General features: G+C 47.8%; 1 protein-coding gene across 1 annotated transcript; it reads right to left on the bottom strand.

Moving 5' to 3' along the window:
• Window positions 1-12,769: 12,769 nt before the first annotated feature.
• LOC123464431 (serine protease 28-like) lies at window positions 12,770-15,823 on the bottom strand. The gene is made up of 6 exons (XM_045161308.1): window positions 15,791-15,823; window positions 14,877-14,937; window positions 14,572-14,752; window positions 14,196-14,461; window positions 13,031-13,194; window positions 12,770-12,919 (listed from the first exon to the last, which is right to left on the bottom strand). The coding sequence occupies exons 1-6, from the start codon at window positions 15,821-15,823 to the stop codon at window positions 12,770-12,772; spliced, it is 855 nt and encodes a 284-aa protein (XP_045017243.1).
• Window positions 15,824-16,200: the final 377 nt, after the last annotated feature.

Here is a 16,200-nt window from a genome sequence, read left to right as displayed (position 1 = left end):
ATCCCTTTTAAGGGAAAGGTGAGGAGCTGGAGAGATGGCTTAGCGGCTAAGGCGCTTGCCTGCAAAGACTAAGGACCTAGGTTTGATTCCCCAGGTCCCACGTAAGGCAGATGCGCCAGGCACCACAGTGGTACGTCTGTCTGGAGTTTTTGCAGTGGCTGGAGGCCCTGGAGCTCCCATCTGATCTCTCTTGCTCGCTTGCCCGCTCTCAAATAAAGAAATCTTTTTTTGCCTGGCTCATATTCGTATTGGGTACTTGAGCTTTTATAAATTGCAAACGTCTTGTCCCCTCCCATCTGTGGCTTGTCTCAACATGGGTGTCTGTCACTCCGTTTAGATTTAAACACACTCAAAGGCAAGTCTTCCTTTGGTCGCTTCAGGTTCATATTCTCTTCAAGAACCATCTGGGCTGGGGCTCTAGCCCAGTGGCAGACCACTCAGTACTACCCCAGAAAGACACCTTGTTATCGAAGACACGGGCGTTTCATAATGCCCCCTTGTAAATATTGCTAAGGTTCCCTTTCTCGTTAAGAGCTCTGGTATAGCTGGAACTTATGCATGTGGACTGGGTGACATTTCTTCCATTCACATGACTACATATTAAGCTCTCCATGCCTTGTAACCTTGCTTGGAGAGCTGCCATTCTTACGCATGCCTGGGTTTGATTCAATGCTCCTTCTTGCTCCAATGAAACTTTTGTTTCCATTCAGTTTTTCAGACAGGACCTCACGCGGCAGCCCGGGCTGGCCTCAAACTCAGTGACCCTCTACTTGAGCCCCCGAATGCTGGGGTTACAGGTGTGAGCTCCTACGCCCAGTTTCTCTGAGGTAGATTTGAATCCTTGAGGCTTCTGGTGGGCAGGGCTCTTGTCCTGGCCATCCCTGACCTTACTTTTTGAGATGACACTGTGTCCTGTCGCTCACTTCAGTCTGGCAAAATTGCTGTATTCATTTCACACCCACTCAGGCACGAAGGAGAAGCTACACTAAGGACCAAGGTTTCCCTCGTTCATCTAGAGACACGCTGTGTTTCTGCTGGACAAGATACAGTGGGTAACGGTGCATATGGGTACAAGGGTAGTTAGTGCTCCAAAGTCTGGACAAATCTGGAGAGTGATTTCTTTGGCAAATGTTGTGAACGACATGACTGTTGATAACCTGTTCCTGAAAGTCACATAATCCTGAGGTTAGGAAGTTCAACCTCCACCACAAGAATGCCATGCAGGTGATCTGATAGATGTTTTGGGAAAACAACCATGCAATCTAAGCTTTTCAATTTTTTATGATTTATTTACTTTGTGTGTGCACGCGCACGCGTGTGTGTTAGTTACGTGCACATGTGAGAACAGGCGAAAGAGTGCCATGCTGTACATGTGGAGGTCAGAAAGCAACTTTTGGGTGGGCCCTCACCTTCTACCTGGTCTGCAGGCAGTGTTGCTCATTGTTCACTCTGTTACTCCATTTGGAAGTTTCCAGAAAATCCTCCTGTCACACATCCCTTCTCATCCTAGGCCCATGGGGATTACAGGAACCCTCCACAGCTTCAAGATGAGATCTGGGACTGGAGCTCAGATGCTCACAGTTGCACAGTAATCACTTTGCCCACTGAGCCGTCTTCTCAGTCCCACACACCTTAACTTTGACAATAATTTTAATCTTTAACTCATCATCAAGACTTCTTTTTGTCCCCAAAGCAACCCAGTTTTATCCATCTTAAAATAAGTTACTTAAAAAGAAAACAATGCTAGAGATGTAACTCCTTGGTGAAGTGCCTGTTGAGCATGCACAAAGCCCTGGGTTCGATCCCTAACATTGGTTAAACCGGATACGGTGGCAAATGCTTGTATACCCAGCACTCGGGAGGCAGAGACAAGAGGATCAGAAGTTCAAGTTCATCCTTAGATACACAGTTAAGGCACTTACCTGCAAAGCCAAAGGACTCAGGTTCAAATCCCCAGGACCCATGTAATCAAGATGCACAAGGTGGTATATGCATCGGAAGTTTGTTTGCAGCAGCCACCCTAGACTACATAGTGAATTCCAGGTCAGCCTGGGCTAGAGAGTGAGACCCTATCTCAAAAAAATAAATAAATAAATAAGGAAGGAAGGAAGGATGAAAGGTGTGGTGGCATACACCTTTAATCCCAGCACTTGGGAGACTGAGGTGGGAGGATTTCTGTGAGTTAGAGGCCACTCTAAGACTAATTCCAGGTCAGCCTGGGCTAGAGTAAGACTCTACCTCCAGGGGAAAAAAAAAGGAAGGAGGGAGGGAGGGAGGAAAAGAAGGAAGGGAAGAAGGAAAGAAATGTCACAAAGAGAAGAAAAATTAAATGCTGAGCACTTTGAATTCCCAAAGTTTTGTGACAACAAAATGTGATTCTACCTAAGGATTTTCTTGTCTGTGTTTTTTTCTGTTTTTGCAATGCTAGGGACCAAACCAGGGCCAGGTACGTGCAAGGCACTCCTTGACTACGAAGTTCCATCCCCAGTCTTAAGGATTGTCTTGGGGATTTCTACTGTGTCTTAGAACCAAAGGTGAACTTTCTTTGTAATTAATAGCTTAACAATAACTTTCAGCTTCCACAAATCTATACAAGGGCTTAAAAGTCAGGTTGCTGCGCTCAGCAAACCTTGCTGCTGTCTCTCTGGCATTATCCTTTGCCTGTGGGATGGAGTGCCCGTATCCAGAGCCACATTCTTCAGGTACGTTTAGGTCTATGTTCTACAATCCGTTGCTGATTTCTCTGTAAAACCTTGTGTGTGAACATTACATGTAATCTTGTACAGCTCTTGCCTGTGATCTAGCACTCCAGAGGCTGAGGCAGCAGGGTTTGGAGTTCAAGGCCACTCTGGGCTACATAGAGCATTCGTTCTTATCGTCCTCTGCTCTTTTTCAGAGTTGAGGTGGGCAGGGAGGGACGTACAACTGTGCTTCCATGGGGACCAACGTTGAATTGTCACCATTGGTAGTCTAAGCATCTTATTTCCATCTTTTTTTGTTTGTTTGTTTGTTTTGTTTTTCGAGGTAGGGTCTCACTGTAGCCCAGGCTGACCTGGAATTCATTATATAATCTCTCAAATCATGGTGATCCTCCTACTTCTGCCTCCCAAGTGCTGGGATTAAAGGCATGTGCCACCACACCCAGCCTTTGACCCACGTATTCTGTCATGGAGCCAGGCGTGATGGCACACCTGTAATCTCAGCACCCAGGAGACTGAAGGCTGGCCATGAGATTGAGGCCAACCCAGGCTATATAGTGAGTGCTAGGCCAGACTAGGTTACAGAGTAAGAACTTGTCAATAAAAAAAAAAGTAGGGCTGGAGAGATGGCTCAGCTGTTAAGCACTTGTTTGTGAAGCCTAAGGACCCCGGTTCGAGGCTCGGTTCCCCAGGTCCCACGTTAGCCAGATGCACAAGGGGGCGCACGCGTCTGGAGTTCGTTTGCAGTGGCTGGAGGCCCTGGCGCGCCATTCTCTCTCTCTCCCTCTATCTGTCTTTCTCTCTATGTCTGTCGCTCTCAAATAAATAAATTTAAAAAAAAAAAAAGTAAAGCCGGGCATGATGGTGCATGCCTTTAATCCCAGCACTCAGGAGGCACAGGAAGGAGGATTGCCATGAGTTCGAGGCCACCATGAGACTACATAATGAATTCCAGAGCTAGAGCGAGACCTTACCTCAAAAAAAAAAAAAAAAAAAAATAGAGCTGGAGAAATTGCTTAGTGGCTAAGGCTAAGCCTGTGAATTCTAAGGACCCAGATTCAATTCCTCAGGACCCATGTAAGCCACATGTACAAGGTGGTGTATGTGTTGGGAATTCATTTGCAGTGACTAGAGGCCCCGGAGCACCCATTCTTCCTCTCTCTCTCTTTCTGCCTCTTTCCCTCTCTCTCTTTCTCTCTCAATGTCTCTCAAAATAAATAAATAAAATATTTTTAATGCATCCAGGTATGGTGGTGCACACTTTAATCCCAGCACTTGAGAGGCAGAGGTAAGAGGATCACTGTTAATTTGAGGCCAGCCTGGAACTACAGAGTGAGTTCCAGGTCAGTCTGGGCTAAAGTGAGACTCTACCCCAAAAAAGAAAAAAAAAAAGAGCTGTAGACATCAAACTGCCCAGTAAACACTTCTCTAAATGTCCATACCCGTATATTAATGCTACTCTCGTTTTTGTTAGAGAACCTTCTCTTTTCAGATGGCAGTGACCTTGGGATGACAGAGGAGTGCTCAGCACTGCAATATTTCTATCACACCTTCCAAAGCTCAGGGTCCATTTTGGAGGAAGTGGCAGAAAGAATGTAAGAGCCAAAGAAAGGGTAGGACTCTTTACAACGTGCTCCCCCAGACAGAAAATGGCCTGGATATCCATGACCTCACAGTGCCTGACACTACCTACACAGGACCATCATAATAGGAGGAAAAGATCATGACATCAAAATAAAATACAGACTGATTGAGAGGGGGAGGGGATATGATGGAGAGTGGAGTTTCAAAGGGAAAAATGGGGGAGGGAGGGCATTACCATGGGATATTGTTTACAATCATGGAAGTTGTTAATAAAAAATAATAAAATAAAATAAAAAGAGCTATAGTGATTGCTCAGTGGTTAAGGTGCTTGCCTGCAAATCCTAAGGACCCAGTTTTGATTCCCCAGTACCCACGTAAACCAGATACACAATGTGGCGCATGTGTCTGGAGTTCATTTGCAGTTGTACTCATTCTCTCTATCTGCCTCTCTCTCTCCCTCTCTCTCTCTTTCTCTCTCTCTCTCAAATAAATAATTTAAAAAAAAAAGAGGTCTGGAAAAAGCTGGGCGTGGTGGTGCACGCCTTTAATCTCAGCACTCAGGAAGCAGAGGTAGGAGTATCACTGTGAGTTTGAGGCCACCTTGAAACTACATATTGAATTCTAGGTCAGCCTGAGCTACAGTAAGAGCCTACCTTGAAAAAAATGAGGAGAAAAAAAAAAAAAAAAAGAGGGCTGAAGAGATGGTTCACAGGTTAAGGCACTAGCCTGCATAGCCTAACAACCAGGGTTCAATTCCCCAATGCCCAGGTAATGCCAAATGCATAGTGGTGCATGTGTCTGGAGTTTGTTTGCAGCAGCTGGAGGGCCTGGCATGCCCATTCTCTCTGTATCTCTTTCTCTCTCTCACTCTCCCTCTCTCTCTCTCTCTGCTAGCAAGTAAATAAATAAAATATTTTTTAAAAGAAAGAAAGAAAAAAGCTAGGCATGGAGACATGCGGCTTTAATCCCAGCACTTGGGAGGCATAGATAGAAGGATCCCCATTGCGTTCAAGACCATCCTGAGATGAAATAATGAACTTCAGGTCAGCCTAGACTAGAGTATTGGAGCAAAACCCTGCCTCAAAAAAAAAAAAAAAAAAAAAAAAAAAAAGTTCGGGCTTTTTTTTTTTTTTAATGTTTTGTGATGCTGGGGATTATGCTAAACAAGCACTCACGACTGAGAAAAACAGCCAGCCCTAGCAACCTGTCCGCTGTTGTTTGGGGTTTTTTAAGGGTTGTTATTTATTTACTACGGGGGAGAGAGAGAAAGAATGGTGCCAGGACTTCTTGCTCATACAAATGAGCTTCAGACTCATGTGCCACTTTGTGCATCTGGCTTTAGGTGGGTACTAGGCACTCAAACCCAGGTTCACAGGCTTTGCAAGCAAGTAGCTTTAACCACTGAGCAATCTCTCCAGCCAGATTTTAGGGGGGTTTTGCTGGTTTTATTTTTGTTTTTTTTTAATATATATACATGTATTTATAATTATCATTTCTTTTATGTTTACTTTTGACAGTTATTAATTCCTAGATAGTTCTTTTTTTCTTAGTTTTTTATTTTTTTACATTTTTATTTTTTGTTTTTTTCGAGGTAGGGTATCACTCTGGCCCAGGCTGACCTGGAATTCACTATGGAGTCTCAGGGTGGCCTCAAACTCATGGCGATCCTCCTACCTCTGCCTCCTGAGTGCTGGGATTAAAAGCGTGCGCCACCACGCCTAGAAGTTTTGGTTTTTGTTTTTGTTTTTTTTTTACTTTTTTTATATTAGTTTTGTATTCAGTGAATACATTCAAGTTGATACCACTGTTAGCCTTTTCCCTGTCCTCCCCCCTCCACAGAGACCCTCCTCATTGGGGTATATGGGTCATGCATTGTGGGGCTAGCCATCAGTTATAAGTAGGAGGCAATGTCCCTGTGTATCATGACCCATCATGTGGCTCTGACATTCTTTCTGCCCCCTCTTCCGCAAATTTCCCTGCGCCATGTTGAGTTCATTTTCGGTCTGCTTCAGTGATGAGGTCTTGGGGGCCTCTGTGTCTCTGGATATCTGGTTTGGTAGGAATTGAGTGTTCTCTGTGTCTATCTCCTTCACCCTTGTGCTGGTACCAGGTTCACCAAGAAAACAGCACTCTTGCTTGTTTCCTCAATTATTCTTAGTTTCAGTTGGGGCTCTTTTGAGGTATGATGGGGTGGTTCTCTCCCTAGGACCTGTGTCTATCCTTCTTTCCCCAGGGAGGTGCAGCATGGTTAGGCAGACGCCATCTTAACCAGCAGTCTTGTTTGTGTTTTTGAAACAGGGTCTCACACTAGCCCAGACGGACCTGTACTCTGTAGTCCCAGGCTGGCTTCAAACTCAAGACAGTCCTCCTATCTTCACCTCCCAAATTCTGAAATTAAAAGTGTGCACCAGACTGGCAAGAAGGCTTAGCATTTAAAGCACTTGCCTGCAACACCTAAGGACCCATGTTCAGCTCTCCAGATCCAACCTTAGCCAGACGCACAAAGATGAGGTAAGCGCAAGGTTGCACATGCCCACTACATGGCACAAGCATCTGGAGTTTGATTTCAGTGTCTAAGGCCCTGATGTGCCAATTCCTTCTCTCTCTCTCTCTCTCTCTCTCTCTCTCTCTCTCTCTCTCTCTAAAACAAGTGTGCACCATTGTGTGTGCTCCCTATTAATTTTTTATTTTTATTTATTTATTTATTTGCAAACACGGAGAGAATATGGACACACCAGAGTCTCTAGCTGCCGCAAAAGAATGCTTTTGCCCCATTGTGCATCTGGCTTAACGTTAGGCACCAGGAAATGGAACCTTGAGTCATTAGACTTTTGCAGGCAAGTGCCTTAACTGCTGAGCCATCTCTCCGGCCCTCCCTGGGTTTTTTGTTTTGTTTTGTTATATATACACATACACACCCACACATATACATATATATCTGTATGTATGTATGTATATATATACATATACATATATATGTATGTATGTGTATATATATATATATAATAATAATTTTTTAATTTAAGAGAAATGATGATGATATCTCAGATAGGCAGAGGGACATCAGCATGGAGACACAGGGTGTGGGCAGTGTCTGAAGGAGCTGCCCAAGAGGCACTACCTGCCCACATCCAGCCTTAGCAACTTAGCCCCACAACTCTTTTTTGAAAAATATTTTATTTTATTTTATTTATTTATTTCACAGCAAAGAGAATGGGTACACCAGGGTTTCCAGCCACTGCAAATGAATTCCAGACATATGTGCCACCTTGTGCATCTGGCTGATGTGAGTTCTGGGGAATCAAACCTGGGTGCTTAGGCTTTGCAGGCAAGCGCCTTAGCTGCTAAGCCATCTCTCCAGCCAAACACCTGTTTTATAAGGTCTGAAAGGTCAAGACAGGCATGATGGTGCATGCCTATATCTCAGCACTCTAGTGGCTGAAGGAGAATTGCCACAAATTCAAGACCAGCATGGGGTGTATATGCATTCAAGCAGGAGATGGAAACTTTGAGTTGTTGCCTGATATAAGCATCTTTTGGTGGTTTGGTTCAGGTGTTCCCAATGAACTGGGCTGTTCTGAGTGCTAAGTTCCCAGCTGATGGCAATTGGAAATTAAAGCTTCCTGGAGGCGGTGTATTGTGGGAAACGGGCTTAAAGGTGGTACAGCCAGTTTCCCCTTGCCAGTGTTTGGCACACTTTCCTGTTCCTGTTCACTATCTTACATTGGCCAGGGGGTGATGTCCACCCTCTGCGCATGCCATCATTTTCCTCTGCCATCAGGGAGCTTCCCCTAGAGTCTATAAGTCAAAATAAACCCATTACCCAAAAGCTGCTCTTGGATGGGTGATTTCTTTTTATTATTTTTTAAATATTTAATTTATTTATTTGAGAGAGCTAGAGAGAGAGAGAGAGAAAGGAAGAGGCAGAGAAAAAGAGAGAATTGGCATGCCAGGACCTCCAGCCACAGCAAATGAACTCCAGACACCTGCACCCCCTTGTACATCTGGTTTACGTGGGTCCTGGTGAACCGAACCAGTGTCCTCAGGCTTTGCAGGCAAACGTCTTAACCGCTAAGCCATTTCCCCAGGCAGGACAAGTGATTTCTGCCAGCACTGTGAACCTGACTGCAACACATCTGTTTAAAGCCTGCCATAACGTGGCTTGGAACCCATAAGCCATATCTTATTCCAGCATGAGAACAGCATCTTATTGTAAAAATGATGCACAAGACTCAGGCCACTGGCTAAGCATGGGGCAGGACCTCCCTGCTCTGTCTCAGGTGGCAGGATGGTGCATTCAGCCTTCTCACACTCATACACACATCCTGGCATGCACATCCTTTGGATGGGAATGGGGAAATCCAACTGTGAGCCCTGTCCCCCTCCCCCCGCTGGTCTCCTGGGTGGTGTGAAGGGCGAGGAGCAGGGTCAGAACCAGGGGGAAGATAAATAGCTCTCCTGGGCCTGTCCAACATGCTGTGGTGAAGCACAGCTGCGGAGACCAGGACCAGCCCCTTCTGACTGACAGGAGCCCCGATATTACTGCTGCTGCTTCCTCACCATGGAAGGAGCTTCATAGTGTACACAACCTAAGGTCACCCTAAAATTCTAAGAACACAGCAAAGGAGAGTAAGGACATCTGGTCTTCTCACCCTCTGACCTGGAGTGCCACACCATACTCATTTCCCTGGCTGTCACCTGAAGCCCTGCTTACACATACAATGTGGGAGATGTATTGGTCCAATTTCAAACAAGTGTCTAAGCACTGAGCCATCTCTTCAGCCCTATTCGTCCATTTTCAATAAAATGCCTTAAACAAGACTTGACTTTCAAACCGCAAGAGTACAAACAAGCAGGGAATGTTAAGTCCCCTTCCACCCAAATTCTTTTGTCGGGCCCCAGACCTGAAAAGCCATCCGCAGTGATGCATGGTGAGTTCCGGAAGGGCCTGTGGCCTTGAAGCCAGGAGACCTAGATAAGTCCTCCTGTCTTAGAATGCAGAACAGAGCTAAGTCAAGCTTCACAAAGAAACTGGACAGACTCAGGAAGGGAATTACACCAGAAAATGGGGAAGATTGTACCTCCCTGAGTACACAGCTAATGGGGAAAAGGAGGAAGGGACTGTGCTTAGAAAATTATAAAAGTGGGGTGACATGGCCAGAGGCCCGGGCATGCCCATTCTCCCTCTAACTTCTCGTTCCCTCTCTTTCTGTCTCCCTCTCTGTCTCAAATAAAAAGGTGTTTTGTTTTTTTTTAATTAACTCAGGGGTTGGAGAGATGGCTTAACAGTTAAGACACTTGCCTGTAAAACCTAAGGTTCCAGATTTGATTCCCCAGGGCCCATGTGAGCCAGATGCACAAGGTGGTACATGCATCTGGAGTTTGCAGTAGCTGGAGGCCCTGACATGCCCATTCTCTCTCTCACCTGTCTCACTGTCTCTCTCAAATAAATACGAATAAAATATTTTTTAAAAATAAGACAGAAATATGTGGTCCTTCACAGTGCCTGACACTACCAACACAAGACCATCATAATAGGAGGAAAAGATGATGACATCAAAAAAAGAGAGCCTGGGGCTGGAGAGATGGCGTAGCGGTTAAGCGCTTGCCTGTGAAGCCTAAGGACCCCGGTTCGAGGCTCGGTTCCCCAGGTCCCACGTTAGCCAAATGCACAAGGGGGCGCACGCGTCTGGAGTTCGTTTGCAGAGGCTGGAAGCCCTGGCGTGCCCATTCTCTCTCTCCCTCTATCTGTCTTTCTCTCTGTGTCTGTCGCTCTCAAATAAATAAATAAAATTTAAAAAAAAAAAAAAAGAGAGAGCCTGATTGAGAGGGGGCGGGGAAATGATGGAGAGTGGAGTTTCAAAGGAGAAAGTGGGGGAAGGGGGGAATTACCATGCAATATTGTTTACAATTATATATATATATATATAATGGAGCTAGAGAGATGGCTCAGTGGTTAAAGACACTTGCTTACAAAGCCTGACAGCCTGGGTCCGATTCCCCAGGACCCACATAATGCCAGATGCACAAAGTGGCACACGCCTCTGGAGTTTATTTGCAGTAGCATGAGGCCCTAGTGTGCTCATCCCATCTCTGTTTACAAATAATTAATAAAATATTTAAAAAGAAAATTATAAAAATGGCCATTTTTGAGCTGGCGAGATGGTTAAGGCACTTGGCCTACAAAGCCTAAGGACCCAGGTTTGATTCTATATTATCCATGTAAGCCAAATGCAAATACACAAAGTGGTGCATGCCTCTGGAGCTCGTTTACAGTGGCTGGAGGCCCTAGCATGCCATTTTCTCTCTCTCTCTCTCTCTCTCTCTCTCTCTCTCTTTCTCTAGATAGATAGATAGATAGATAGATAGATAGATAGATAGATAGATAGATAGATAGATAAGATACACACACATATATATATCTTTCCCAAATAAATAAATGATTACAATATTTTTAAATGGCCATCTTTGTGCTTGGCGTGGTGGCACATGCCTTTAATCCATGCACTCAGGAGGCAGAGGTGGGAGGATCACCATGAGTTCAAGGCCACCCCCAAGAATATGTACTGAATTTCAGGTCAGCCTGAGCTTAAGTGAAACCCTACCTTAAAAAACAAACATGGGGGCTGGAGAGATGGCGTAGCAGTTAAGCGCTTGCCTGTGAAGCCTAAGGACCCCGGTTCCAGGCTCGGTTCCCCAGGTCCCACGTTAGCCAGATGCACAAGGGGGCGCACACGTCTGAAGTTCGTTTGCAGAGGCTGGAGGCCCTGGCGCGCCCATTCTCTCTCTCTCCCTCTACCTGTCTTTCTCTCTGTGTCTGTTGCTCTCAAATAAATAAATTGAAAAACAAAAAAAAAAAAAAAATGGTTGGAGAGATGGCTTAGCGGTTAAGGCATTTGCCTGCAAAGCCAAAGGACTTCGGCTTGATTCCCCAAGACCCACGTAAGCCAGATGCACAAGGGGGCACATGCGTATGGAGTTCGTTTGCAGTGGCTGGAGGCCCTGGTGTGCCCATTCTCTCCCTCTCTCTGTCTCTTCCTCTTTCTCTTTCTCTCTCTCTCTCTCTATCAAATAAATAAATTAAAATTAAATAAAGTACAAAACAAGCAAAAAAAAATGGTCATCTTTGTTTACCAGGTGAACCTGCCTTTTTTTTTCTGGTTGGCATTCGACCTGCAGAATTGAAAAGAAACTGCCTCACTTTCACGGCACAGCCTCTCAGTCTCTTTATGAAGAGAGGTGGATATTTCCAACTAGCACACACCACGTCCTGATGCTCAGGGAGCTTGCACTTGCCTGGGCTCTCCTTGCCAGACGAACGGACCCTCGGGAGTACAAATCTGTGTTCTGAGGATGTCCTCCTTCTGTGACATAGCCTGTAGGCTTGCACTACTTCAAACCCCTTTTACAAATCCCCTGCTGACCCTGAGATTAAAAAAAAAAAAAAAAAGCTGGTGTGGTGGCACATGCCTTTACTCCCATCACTTGGGAGGCAGAAGTAGGGGAATTGCTATGAGTTCAAGGCCACCCTGGACCTATAGAGTGAGTTCCAAATCAGCCTGGACTAAAGTATTATCCCTCATCAATAAAGGGGGAGCCAGGCGTGGTGGCGCACGCCTTCAATCCCAGCACTTGGGAGGCAGAGATAGGAGGATTGCCATGAGTTCGAGGCCACCCTGAGACTACATAGTGAATTTCAGGTGAGCCTGGACTACAGTGAAACCCTATCATGAAAAACAAAACAGAAAAAGAAAAAAAATAAGATTGAGAAAACAGGGGAGACTTAAGAGATGGCTTGGCAGTTAAGGCATTTGCCTATAATGCCTAAGGACCTAAGTTCCACTTCCAAGGACCCATGTAAGCCAGATACACAAGGTTGCACACACATCTGAAGTTCATTTGGATGGGCTGGAAGCCCTGGTGAGACTATTCTCTCTTTCTCTCTGTCTTTCTCTCTCTGCCTTTCTCCTTCCCCCCCCCTTCTCTCTCTCTCTCTCTCATAAATAAACAGATAATATATATATTTTTTTAAGCCAACAAAGTTCCTGTCACCCAGCAGATGGTTAGTAGAACAAGTAACTCAGAGAGCTGAAGAATGATCCTGAATGCCCGGGTGCCATCAACACCGTCTCTGGGTGACAAGATGCCCACACGGGGATGTATTAGGGGATGATGGCCGCCAACCAGCCCTTCTCTGTACCCTCGCCCCAGAACCACATCCCAACCCCTCCTCTGCACAGCCACACCCACCTCAATAACCACTCTGACCACTTCTGTTTCTTTGCTATTCACCCACTTTAATGAGACAAAGGCAAGGCCCCACTTTGAGGGCCTCCACCAACCTGTCAAGCAGGGAAGGACGTGGGGGTGGCACGGCTGCAGGACAGGGGTGGGGTTTGAAAGCCCTTCTGGAGAAGAAAACAGCAGAGGAGGCAGGAAGTGGGGGACATACACCCCTCTGCTCAGCAGCTGGCGGGCACAGCAGTCTAAACGTACTCATAGATCCAGTCCAAGTAGCTCTGGACTCTGACGAAGACTGCAGGCAGCTTCAAGGAGCATTCGATTCCCCAGCTGACCACTCCCACCTGAACCCATCTGTCAGTCTTCCAGCATACCAGGGGACCCCCAGAGTCACCCTGCAGGGAGAGAACACCCCATCAGAGGCAGAACGCACAGAAACTCCCTCATCCAGGCTCCCTCCGTCAGCTCACGGAGCCCGAGGGGCGTGGCTGGGCTGAATGGCTCACCAAGCAGGGGCCTCGACCCTCACTGCCAGCACACAGCATGTCTTCGAGGATGGCCTTGCTTTTGTCTCTGAAATGAGGGTCCTTCCTATAAGCCTCGTCACAGCTCCGCTCGTCCTGCAGCGGGATCCTCACCTTCTGCAGCTGGTAGGGTGCCTGCAAGGGCACTGGGGTGGAGTGAGGGGTGAGGAGTCAGAAAGGTGCTGGGGCTTTGTCCTCCATCACCAAGAGAAGCCCTAATGCCAGCCATGCTAGCCCTGATCCGTGGTGCTAGCCGGGAGCCAGCTGGAGCCTCAGTTTCCCCATATGTCTGGGGAGTGGCCATGACCTCAAGCTATCTCTACAAACCCTGCTGAGCCAAATGAACTCAGATTCTATAGATGGGATTTGAGAGAACCCTTTCCTTCCCCAAACTTTAAACAGATGTCTTTGGGCTAAAATGAGGTCACTCTGAGATGTGTGTGGTGACACAGGCCTGTCGTCCCAGCTGTCAGGAGGCTGAAGCAGGAGAATAGTGAGTTCGAGGCCAGCCTGGGCTGCATAGTGAGACCTTTACAATGAAAACACAAAACAGTCCACCTGGATACGGCAAGGATTCTTATAAGAGATAAACAGAGAAGAGAGCTGCATGCAAACATGGCAGAGATGCGTGACGCAGCCGCAAGCCGCAGAGCACGCGTCCCCTCCCCTCGTCCCACCCTGCCACCCTGCCAAAGCTGGGAGGAGCGAGGAGGACCCTACCCTGCCCGCATCTGGCCCTCAGAGGCCCTCGCAACTGAGTGAAGCCCCCAGCTCTAGCTGCCCAGAGCTGTGGGGCTCTGGCTGTGACATGCATATGGAAGACCTCCCGCCCAGAGGTTTGGGGAACACGTGATTGCTCCGAGCAGGAATCATAGTCGGATGCCCCCAGAAACAACGCCTGGGAACCATCTGGGGAGGCGGCTGCAGCCGCTGGACAGCTGGCACAGGTTAGTTCTGCCCTGGCCTCTTGCTATGACTTTGTGGATAAGTTGACCAGGGGCCAAGAGACCCAACCAGAAAAGGCCAGGTGACAACTGGGATGTGGGAGGGACTTCCCACTTATGTCGTCATGAATGACCCCCTGGGAGAAAGGGGCTCAAATGTGGCCTGTGCCTCTCCCTCCGTCTTCTGTCCCAGCTACACTTACCTGCTCTATAATAGTTGCCCCAGCCTGTCAGCCAGCACTCATCACTTGAGGTGAAGTTGTCTCCGTGTTGCGGTAAAGTGACAGGCCTGACGTAGTCGTTCATGGCCACCGGGGCGACCAGTCTTAGCAAGGCCACATCAGAGCCCAGGTTGGAAATGGTGGCATTAGGGTGTCTGATGATCTGATGGATACCGAGCAGCTTCCCCCCCGTGTAGAGATACACTTCTCCGACCTGGATGCGGTATGCTGAGGGGTCGGCATCCTTCCTGAGTGAGGACAAGGATAGAACCACGGCCTTTCAGAGGCAGCTGTTCAGGCGCAGCCCTCCCCCGCCCCCACATCCTCCCTCCAGTAAGCACCCTGGGCTGCGTCTCACCGGAAGATGCAGTGGGCGGCGGTCAGCACCCACTGAGGGTGAATGATGGAGCCTCCACAGATGTGCCCCCAGTAGGCCCAGCGGTAATTGTAAATCCTCAAACTGACCTGCCATGGCCATTTCCCTTGATGGGTACCTTCGCCTCCCATGATGCCCACCAGTTTGCCTTTGAGGACAGGTGCTAAAAGCAACATAAACAGGTCAAAGAGTGGGGCGTGGACCAGATGCATCCCCCGAGGGAGAATAGGTGGCAGGCTGTGATGGGGGCCCTGGGGCAGAGCAGGCATTGAGTGAGTTTGACTCACAGGGGACCTCGGGTGCAGAGTCTCCCAGGCAGGGCAGAGCCAGGAGCAGCAGCCACAGCATCTGCAGGGGAAGGGGAGATGGGGGGACAGGACCTTTGTCACTCAGAGGTGCCCAGCCTCCTCAGCAATGGCCACCCCAGCTCACCTCCTCAGACCCTCTCTCGCCTCTCTGTCCAAGGAACAGCTCAGGTTTGGTGGGACCTTCCTGAAGGTAGGGTGGTGCTCAGGATGTGGGCCTCTGGAGTCTCCTGCCCTGAGCCCACAACTGCTCCTAGTAGGACCTGGCACACCCCCTGAGTCCCATGGACATTTCTGACTGCCAGGCCTATGAAGGCACCCCTGTGCTGCTAAAACTTGGAGCTCTCCGACTTCACATGGGCCCAGAACGCCATTAAAACGACCCCACTTTAGGCACAAACACATCTCATTCCACCCCTCATGTGGCCAGGAGAGCAAGGGGGCTTTCAGACCTCAGCAGAGAAAGGTCAGTAACTGGCTCCCTGCAGTGTCACCGCTGTCCCTGTATGGGCTAGGCACTCCCCCTCCCCTCTGCGGGGACTGTCCAACACAGCTCAGAGACACGCTGGGAACTCACCTTGGCCACTGGAGCTGTGAGACCTCAGAAAGAGGAGGGCAAGCCCAAGACTGAACACAACTCAGGTCCTAGGGTACCCGGGTGGTAGCAAGACAGGGAATGAATGTCCACACGCATAAGCAGGAAGGAGGGCTTATATGCTAAGCTGGACAAAGGTGGCCACATCACCCAAAATGAAGCCCAGCTTTCTCAAATATCATTAGTGCATCCAACATCAATGCAAAGACAGTGCAGGCGTCAGCGGCTGGCATGAAACGCTCGGCTGGCTACCTTAACAAGTTTGTTTATCCTATAAGGTTGGCACATGTGCCTGGGTCACCAGGCAGTCAAGATGGACAACCAAGATGGCCATGGTCGGGTCAAGCTGGACCTTTCTTTGGCATCCTCCACCTGAGCATGTCAGCTGCTGCCGAGGTCTCTTGGACTTCTTGGAACAGCTTTGGTTTTTCCTGTTTGGTTTTTTTTTGTTGTTGTTTGTTTTGTTTCAGGCATTGTACATGCTAGGCAAACACTCTGCAACTGAGCCATCTCCCCGGCTCTGAGAGCTCTCATCGTATCTCAAACTTGAATGGCATGAAATGATATGCACTTGGAGGAAGAAAAACACATCTGGGGGCTGAAGAGATCCACATATATACACATACGTACCTATATATCTCCCTCTCTCTCAAATAAATAACATAGTTTTAAAGAAAAACACCTGGGGATAGAGCAGGGGCTGAACAGCAT

Source organism: Jaculus jaculus, chromosome 11 (genome assembly GCF_020740685.1).
Source record: "Jaculus jaculus isolate mJacJac1 chromosome 11, mJacJac1.mat.Y.cur, whole genome shotgun sequence".
NCBI lineage: Eukaryota > Metazoa > Chordata > Mammalia > Rodentia > Dipodidae > Jaculus > Jaculus jaculus.
Note: the sequence above shows the minus strand (reverse complement) of the source record. Positions and strands in the feature narration are given on the sequence as shown.